Here is a 9,808-nt window from a genome sequence, read left to right as displayed (position 1 = left end):
TCAAATGCATTGTGGCATTTTTATTTATTTATTTTTTTGAGATAGAGTCTTGCTCTGTTGCCCAGGCTGGAGTGTAGTGGCACAATTTTGGCTCACTGCAACCTCCGCCTCTGGGTTCAAGCAATTCTCCCTGCCTCAGCCTCCTGAGTAGCTGGGATTACAGGCTTCCGCCACCATACCCAGCTAAATTTTGTATTTTTAGTAGAGATGGGGTTTTGCCATGTTGGCCAGGCTGGTCTTGAACTCCTGATCTCAGGTGATCCACCTGCCTCGGCCTCCCAAAGTGCTAGGATTACAGGTGTGAGCCACTGCACCCAGCCCATTGTGGTATTTTTAATTCTACTTCATTAAGAAAAAGATGGTCAGTTCCCATTCAATTGACTTCATGACCCACAGTTTGACAATCAGTTTAAATAAGCACAATCCTGCAACTGGAGGAACTGCCTCCAGGTGGATACAGGTGACTGCATAGGTTAAGGGCTAAAATTCTAATCACTGAAAGAGAAACTTAACTGTGTAGACACAATCCACATATTGAGTGAATATGCTATAATTTTAGTGGAAAATTATGACTCTCTAAGTAAAAACAAACACTAAGTACGAGTATTCTCTATCGGTGAAGTTGCTTGTTTTAAGCTCTGCATGATTGAACTCTAGTTTTTTATGCTTCTAAGAATGAACTTTTTTGAAAACTTCCTTTCACCTGTTACACTAAGGAACCCTAGTTTTTTTGATAAATAGATCATTTTCCATATATAAACAATCCTCTTTAAAGTTTTTGTAGCTTTTGCAAGAGTAATTTTTAAAAGCTCTTGAATTTTTATAATAACTGTTTTTTGTTTTTTTTTTTTGAGATAGTGTCACCAAGGCTGGAGGGCAGTGGTGCAATCACAGCCCACTTCAACCTCCACCTCCCAGGCTCAAGGGACCCTCCTGCCCTCAGCCTCTCGTGTAGCTGGAACTACAGGTGCATGCCACCTTGCCCTGCTAATTTTTGTATTTCTTTTGTAGAGACAAGGTTTCACCATGTTGCCCAGGATGGTCTCAAACTCTTGGACTCAAGCGATCCACCTGCCTCAGCCTCCGAGAGTTCTGGGATTACAGGCATAAGCCACCATTCCTGGCCCTGAATTCTTGTGTCTTAGCTGACACTCAAGGATCCAGGGTAATGGGTGATTCATTTAGGTCCATAATCCAAGGATGAGAAAACTGGGTATGATTTTCCAAGCAGTGTTCCCCTTTCAGTTTTCCCCTTTCAGTTTTAATCACACACGCTTTTATATGTGAACAACCACCACTGGTATTAAAGATACCTTCAACAGTTCATCTATCTAAGGGAATATTTCATTTAGCTGAGAAATATCAAGTACCTTCTTCAAAAGGTTACATTTCAAAAAATGCCCTTTCAGATAACACTTCTAAATAGAAGACGATCATCGTTTGTTATTTTGAAAACAGGACATGGTCGGGCGCAGGGGCTCACTCCTGTAATCCCAGCACTCTGGGAGGCCGAGGCAGGTGGATCACGAGGTCAGGAGATCGAGACCATCCTGGCTAACACGGTGAAACTCCGTCTCTACTAAAAATACAAAAAATTAGCCGGATGTGGTGGCGGGCGCCTGCAGTCCCAGCTACTCGGGAGGCTGAGGCAGGAGAATGGCGTGAACCTTGGAGGTGGAGCTTACAGTGAGCCAAGATTGCGCCACTGCTCTCCAGCCTGGGCAACACAGTGAGACTCTACTCAAAAAAAAAATTTAAAAAAAAAGGACATAATCTCCATTTGTTAGCTTGCAGTATTTATTATACAATGAACTTAATGATAAAAAGATTTTATGCCATTTCCATATATTGTTCTTCACCCCATACTTCTTATACGAGAATTACAACAAATCCTAAAGTTAAAGTTTTGAAATGGTTAAAACTTAGATTTGGCTTATCTCTATTTATCTTTTATTATACTTATCCTCATCTAATGGCAACTATGTACCAGAAGACTTGCAACTCAGCAGCTGCTCTGTGAGGCTGGATCACTGGGATAGGTGTAGGGTCTAATAATTGTGTCTTTGTGTCTTGACCTTTATCTTGTAACTTTCTCAACCTTGTCAACTCAACTTTTTAATATCATAGCAATGTCTGTATTGAAAATTAACCCTCACCCCTAACTTTGGATCTGCAGCAAAGAGCCAGAGAACTCCACTTTCAGGCTAATAATTGTTGGCTTCACATGTACAGTGTTGGAACTGCTACTTGTCCTTCCCATGTGGCATCACCACCCTTTTTTTTTTTTTTCCACTATGGCATGAGCTAATCTTTCTAGTACATATAATATCCATCAAATGTACATTACATTGTTGAAGAGCAATCAGAATTTTTTTTCCTGAAAAACCCCCTTTTCAGGATATCTTCCTGTTTAATTTTCTATAGCTGAGTAAGCATACTGTACTATTCCTGGGGCTATTTTAAAAATACTGTCTGTGCTGATCCAAATCAAACAGACCTTTAGAGGGTACTGACAATGATGTCTTCATTGAATATGATCACTGCTAAAGCTTTAGCTCCTTGTTTGCTCTGTAATGCTGTGCCAAGATCCTGGCCTTTACATGTTCCCAGAATCCCTGGAGACATTAGTTACTTGCTTGTGAGTATCAGCATTAGAATGGTTTTGCGTTCACAACAAAATGTGAATCTCTTACTGGGCTGCAGTTGTTTTCTTTACCCAACCATAAGACTTGAAGCCAGTCAGAACAGAATTTTAAGTGATATCCTGTGCTGATGCATTTATAAAACATACCAGAAGTCAGAGTAACAGCATTCTTTTTTCTTTTTTTTCAACCTTTGGTATAAAATTTTTCCCTAAATATTAAAGCATTAACATTTAAACATTCTGAGGGATATTGATGAGAACTATGATTAAAGATTCACAATATTTCACTTTTAAAACAAACTTAAAAAACTCCTCTTCATATCCTAGCCTGATGACTTAAAATTACCAGCAGGGTATCATAAAAACAACCCTAACACTCAAAATGGGTTTTAAATATCATAAAGGCTAAACATTATGGTTCTACCAAGAGAAAACACTAACAATATGAGCAGAAATAACATTTCACAATTTCTGTTTTAAGCTTTCAAAATAATACACTAGTAATTGATTCCCTTCTATTTTGGCCACATTTTGAGTAATAGAACAGAAGCATTTAACAAAATGGGTCCTTTTAAAAAAACAACAAAAAAAGGCAAGTCAATACCAAGAACCAAGCATACTCCCATCAGAGGGAACAGGGAGGCACAGGGAGTGCAGCCCACCCAGTGGTTAGTCAGATAACTTGGGAGCCACCATCCACTTCTCCACTTGCCCTCTGGTGCGTGCCAGCCTTGGTGCCAGGGCGGCAGGGCCCTGATGCATGTGGAGAGGCAGACAGTTTCATTGGCACCTCAGGCCGAAGTCCAGGCAGAATTTGGCCTTGTGGCGTTCCTGTCGTCTTGCCAACCCATGGCACTCCCAGGACACTGCTAGGAGAACGCTGGCCAAATCCTGCATGAGAAGTCACCTCCATCACAGTCCCCTCAATGTTGGGGGTCAGACTACAGGAAACCGCTTTTATCAGATTTTGTGGTGTCTGTACACTAGCCAAGGAAAGGAAGAGAAAGAAAAAGAAAGCAACTTGTTTAACCTCGTCTAACAGAAAGGAAAGGATTCTCCAAAGTAGTTGATCTGGGAATGAAGCCCAACATCCCTAAATCTCAGCTCAGTTTACTAGTTTTTCATTTACCAGTGGTTTTTAGAAACTTATTATGATCCTATCTACTCTGGGCTATTATATCATTGGTTTCTCAAAGACAGAGTGGCCCAAAGCCGTTGTTGCACACACACAAAATAATCTATGTGCCGTTTGACAATAATCTATACATAAAGCACATTCAGCCATACACATATCTCCATAGTACAGACACATATTTTAAAAATATTTAAAAGCAGAGATTCTCAAAAAGAGGTCTTCATTTGCCATTCTTAAGGCGACTAATAGGAAATATCACTTTCAATGAGGTTCCTCAAACACCACATGTGTATGCAGATGCAGAGATGGATATTCACATACCTGTGTGTAGATGTTCAGAAACAAACACGACCATCACACATGTGTGCAATCTCTTTTCCGAACCAATAAAGACAATGCTTTCCTAAGATATGTTTGAATTTTATTGTACTTTCTTTTTTAAAAGAAAAGAGAATATCATAATCTTACACAACTTCTTTCGAATGGATAAACTTAGACAATTTATCAACGCTTCCTTACATTTTTACACCACACTGAACTCCAACAGGTTTTTGTTTTAAGGTAAACCAGGTTTTTGGTCCTTCCCTGTGGAGAAGTTACTTTCAAGTCAGTGAAAGTTCTTGGCCCATGATTAAAAGTCTTTGCCAATTAGTACTCAACAACTTCAATTCATTTTTTTCTGGTTCAAGATGAGTAGGAGCCTAATAAGGCTGTGATAAAAGGGCAAAAGGCACTGAGAGCCAAAAGCGGATTAATGAGCTCCTCCATTTATTTGTCTTCCTAACAGCTGAACTGTTACAACTATTGACACTCTTCAAAAGGTTCCGCTCTGAACCCTGTCCAGGCACTGCAGGCTCCAATGGACATCTTCAAATCCAGAGAATGGAGGGGCAAGAGCTTCCCCTGTGTGATGCCAAAACCAACAAAGCCCCATGGATCAGGTAATGAAACTTCAGCTTTTCCCCCTTTGAGATTTATTTACTGGCAGCTGACAAGGGGCAAATTCAGCTCGAATTGTGCAGTCAAGGCCCTGTCAAGCTTTTAGAGGCACCCTTGTCTTGAAGCACCTTCATGACTGGCATTTCACTCAAAAGCCCTCGGCACTGGTCCTTAACAGCTTATGACATCACAAAGGACACTCCAGACAGATGCCTACATGGCATCCTGCAGCATTTTAAAAGAGAATTAGTGGTTTTAATTATGGTCGTAGTATGAAAGGGAACCATGCAAGCTCCACAGGAGACCTTTGATCAGACCCTTTTGCTAGTACAATGCCACGGAACTGTGACTATTCCTGGTAAGGGGCCTTTTCTTGCTGAATGACTCACCAGTGATCTTTGAATGCAGACAAGCTTCTAGCCCTCCCTCTTCATTAGTGAGCATTTCTATACAGGGGCCTATATAGTGCTTGGAGTCTAGGAGCTATACAATTGGGGGGAAAAGAAGCCCTACAGATTCTGGCCTCTACTTAGGAAGTGCTGAAGGACTCTGAGTGACTTTATTCATTAAAACAGGTTGCTATTAATTAACTGTCATAATAAAATAAAGAACTATTATTTGCATTTCTTACTATGTTCTCTTTAGTAATATGTATAAAAGATGCTTGTAACAGAAATGAATTTATTGAGCCATCCCCCATCCCCCCCAATCCCTGCCTTTTTTTTCCCCTTTGCATTTTGGCAGCAAGAGCCTACTAATTATTGGGCCTAGATCTCTGAGTCCAAATAGAAATAAAACATAAATATAAAATTAATTAAGAAAATGCAAAATCCTTTTTACTCACCAGTTTCTGCAACTGAAATAAGCAAACATCAAATTAGCTTTTTTTTTTTCAGTGATTTCCGAGAACGATCTAAGACAGTAAAACACAAACTTTTTTCAAAATATCACCCACTTGGTGCTTAGCTTGAAGTGTAAGACTATGTAACAACTATAGCTACTTTGTAAAAAATGTACTCTCACCTAAAGCCTAACATGATTCATTCCTTTTGTTCAGGAAACAGAAAATGTCTTTGGTCTGGTATTAATATCAAAAGATTTTAACTTTAAAACTGATTCCAATAAGCATGGCCCTTAAACAGTTCATGGTCAATATTTAGTTATATGAAAATGGTTCATTCTCTTCTAGAATCTAATCCAGCGCAGTCATCTGGTAAAAGACTGGAAGTCAGAAGACTTTTCATAAAGCTTCTCACTGAAATGGTAATTTGGTAACATGGGATAAACAGAATTTTGCATAAATAGTAGATCTTAGTCACTGAACACCCCATTAAACAGTACTGCTGGACCATGTTACTTATATCTGGGAGATGACTTAGTTTTAAATTTTTTATGCAGCTTCTTTTCTTGAAGAAAAAACTTCCGGACTTCAGAATTTTGGAAGCTGAATGATGAGCAGGTTTTTCATATTTTGCTGTGTCAGACATTTTTCCTGTTTCTCAGACTTTGCAGTTCTTTTCTTAGGTGCTTTAGAGCACCTAAAATATCAGCTTGCTGTGGATCATTCCGTGCTTTCTGAGAGTACAGATGGAAATGTCTGATGGTTTCAGATAACAGCACTTCAGGGTCTGCATCTCTTGCCTGAAGACGCAGCATCCGCTCACAGGCAATGGCATAGTTCTTGTGCCAATTCACTGGGTGCTCCTTTTGCAAATAGACAATCTCCTTATAAAGCTAGAAAACAGCAGAAATGTTGGTATTCCATTGTTATTCTTTGACTTTGTTTTCAAAAACAAACAAAAAAACCACAGAGGAATTAATAACAAGAAACAAAAAATTCAAGCAGTCTCCAGTAAAAATCTAATCATTGCTAGGCCATGCAGAAAATGCAAGAATGTTACTGTAATTATTACAGTAGCAGGAGGCAAATATGCTGCGTCTAAAACTGCTTCTGAGGTTTTCGGATGTTGCAGGGAAACCTGAGACACACTGTGTTAGGACAAAATACTCTTCCTCCAGAAAGATGTTCTGGGGAAGGGATTTAGTTTTAATTCATGGAAAGCTATTTACTCAACAGGCAGAAGAGTTGAAACTCTAAATTTAGCTGTTGGAGGAAAAAGAAACAGCTTTCTTTAGAAGACTGCCTGGAAAAAGAACTTGAAGGAATTTAAATTTTTGTCCCACATTTTTGACAGAAATTTCTCTCTACATTAAAAATAACACTAATAACAATAGCAACGATAAAACAATCCAGACAAATTCATCATCACAGAGGCTGAGTGTGACAGAATTTAAGAGATATCCTTAAAGTGAGATACTGAAAAGCTTCACAGTATCCTGTAATTTACAATTTTGAGAGTTAAAACTTTGCCCATAGGAATTTAGAATTTCGCTTTTCAACATCAGAGAGAGTATTAATTGTATAGAGTTAGATTTTTTGATATTGAGTTTTCTAGAGGAAACACATCAAAAATTTAACAAATAAAACACATAAATCTGCAAAATGGAATATTACAGTTGCTTATTTGGGAATCTCACGGCTTTCTTGGAGATTGTCAAGTTAGAGCTGTATTCACAGGCGTTTAACCTGTAGACTTTCTGAGACCACAGGAAAGCAATAGTGCTTTCTCCAAGGGACAAGTGCTTTTTGAATTAGACATGACATCGTTTAGTTAAAAGAAACCCAATCATATTATCTATTTTTCCAATTCCTACTCCAGGGCAGACAAAAGGCATACCTATTTTAAAATACCACCCTCACGAAAAATTCCATAATCCATGTTTGATATATTGTTTCAATAGTCAATAACCCTCAGTCATCCAGCTGCCTTTTAAAGCAAATTTCCCCTTAGTTCCCTTGATTTTATACAATAGGGAAGAGGCTGGGCATGGTGGCCCATGCCTGCAATCCCTGCACTTTGGGAGGCCGAGGCCAGAGGATTGCTGGAGACCAGGAGTGGGAGACCAGCCTGGCCCACAAAGCAAGACCCCCATCTCTAGTTATAAAAAATAAATAAATAGAAAAGAAAGAAAAAATGGGAAAGAATCACCATGCGCTTTCATATACATCAAGATTACTGTGAGCCTCCTACCCTTTTATCCTCTTGGTAAAATATCCAAAGTTGCTTTACCCTTTTCCTCATCATTTTTTGTCCAGTGGTTTCTCTTCCTGAGGCCTCCTCTGATAAGACACGGATATAAAGGCTGTAGCATGCTGCCCTACACAAAGTAGGCATTCAGGAGCTGTCCAGTTTTCAAAATCCTACTAAGTTGTTGTTGTTGTTGTTGTTGCTTTACACATACCAATTTTATTTTGTAAATTAAGTATAATACATATTTCTATAGAAATATGAACCTATTAAGATTCATGTTTGCTACTTTTTTATTTTTAATTTTTGCAGGTACACAGTTGGTGTATATATTTATAAGGTACATGAGATATTTTGATACAGGCCTGCCATGCATAATAATCACATCAGAGTAAATGGGGTATCCATCACCTCAAGCATTTATCCCTTCTTTGTGTTACAATCCAATTATACTCTTCTAGTTATTTTTAAATGTATCATAATGTTGTTGGCTGTAGTTACCCTGTTGTGCTATCAAATACTAGATCGTATTCATTCTGTCTAACTATATTTTTGTACCCATTAACCATCCCCACCCCACCAACCCACACTAAGATGCTGAAGTCCAAAATAGATGCCAATACTTCCAGGAGCATTTCCCCAACTGCTCCAGAGAATGGAGGCTCATTCATGACCCACCTACTAGTCTTCAGGCAGCAGGACACCTTCAAATGATGCAATTTATTCCTATAGGAATAAATTGGCTACTCCCTGCCCTGCTCCCCCACCATGCCTAAATTATTAAGTCACCTGAACTTAATATTCTGTATGCGCTATTGAGTAGGATAATGTAAACAGCAACAAAAATATATTCTTTACACCTAACAAGAACATTCTTGAAAAACTAGCACTAGGGGTGGTAATTAAGTAATTACCATGAAGTAATTGGCGTCATTTGTCTTGTAAACATTGTCACACATCTGGAGACTATGCAAAGGAGATACCAATAATCTGTATTCACTGAAAAAAAATAGAGCTTGCTGACCCAAAGGGACAACAAATCCACAAGCGAGCTTTAGTAGTAGCCTAACAACGCACCATGGAAGCGGTCACTGATGAGAATATAAAATATCAGTAAGTCTCAGCTTTCTCCCAACTAAATATTACTTGTTTTTCAAAGAACTACAAGGTATTAGAGATAAACAGGATTATTATATGAACAGGATATGAAAGACGATCTTTTCAAGTTTAAAGCCCATTTTCTTTTTTAGAAAAAAAAAAAAATAAAGGCCTGGAAAGGTTCATTGACTCACAGTTGACAATTAACAACAGAGTGGGCCTAGAAGCTGGGCCTTCCTACTGCCAGACAGAACTCCAGCATGCTGCCTTCTATAATCGGGTATCTTGCTGTCCTCAAGTGGGGTGCCTCAGAGGGTTCCGCCTTTGCCCCCATGGCTCGCTCCTTATGGACTGCTCTCCCCTCCCTCTCTCGCCTCCTTGCCCTACCATCTGTCTGGTTAGCTCCTTCTGATCTTTCAAGATGACACTCCAATGACATCCCCTCTGGAAGCCTTCCCTTCCTTCCTCCCTCACCAGCCTACTCCCCAGCTTGCTCCGGTCCAGTGCTCTGGGTTTCCGTAGCACCTCTGCGTGCCTCTCACAGCACTCTCAAGTCTGAACTGTGACTGAGGACTTGATCTTCTGTCTCTCTCTAGCCTGCCACCTTTTTGATAGCAGGAATAAGACTTAACTGTCTGCAGCACACTATTTGCTATGGAGTGGGTGCTCAAGAAATGCCTTGTGAGTGAATATAAGTGAATAAACAAGGAACCAGAGATCACAATTGAGGAGTAAAAGTAGTCATACTGATTGGACACCATGCTATTTTGTCTTAGCACCAAACACTTGTCCTGGCTGAGTAGAACCACAGCAGTCTAGAGATGGCAGAAATATCTCAGCTGCTCATATATACAGGTCCTACCCTCTATTTTCATTGGCCCTTGTCAGGATATTAGTTTCCTA

General features: G+C 39.4%; 1 protein-coding gene across 1 annotated transcript in view; it reads right to left on the bottom strand.

Moving 5' to 3' along the window:
• Positions 1-4,178: 4,178 nt before the first annotated feature.
• TMEM260 (transmembrane protein 260) overlaps positions 4,179-9,808 on the bottom strand; it is a 63,724-nt gene continuing 58,094 nt past the window's right edge. The window contains exon 16 of the mRNA XM_025392542.1: positions 4,179-6,452. Coding sequence (XP_025248327.1) covers positions 6,198-6,452 — 255 coding nt within the window. The 3' untranslated portion in view covers positions 4,179-6,197. The remainder of the gene's footprint in view (positions 6,453-9,808) is intronic.

The sequence above is a fragment of the Theropithecus gelada genome, chromosome 7b, assembly GCF_003255815.1.
Source record: "Theropithecus gelada isolate Dixy chromosome 7b, Tgel_1.0, whole genome shotgun sequence".
In the NCBI taxonomy this organism is placed as follows: Eukaryota; Metazoa; Chordata; class Mammalia; order Primates; family Cercopithecidae; genus Theropithecus; species Theropithecus gelada.
Note: the sequence above shows the minus strand (reverse complement) of the source record. Positions and strands in the feature narration are given on the sequence as shown.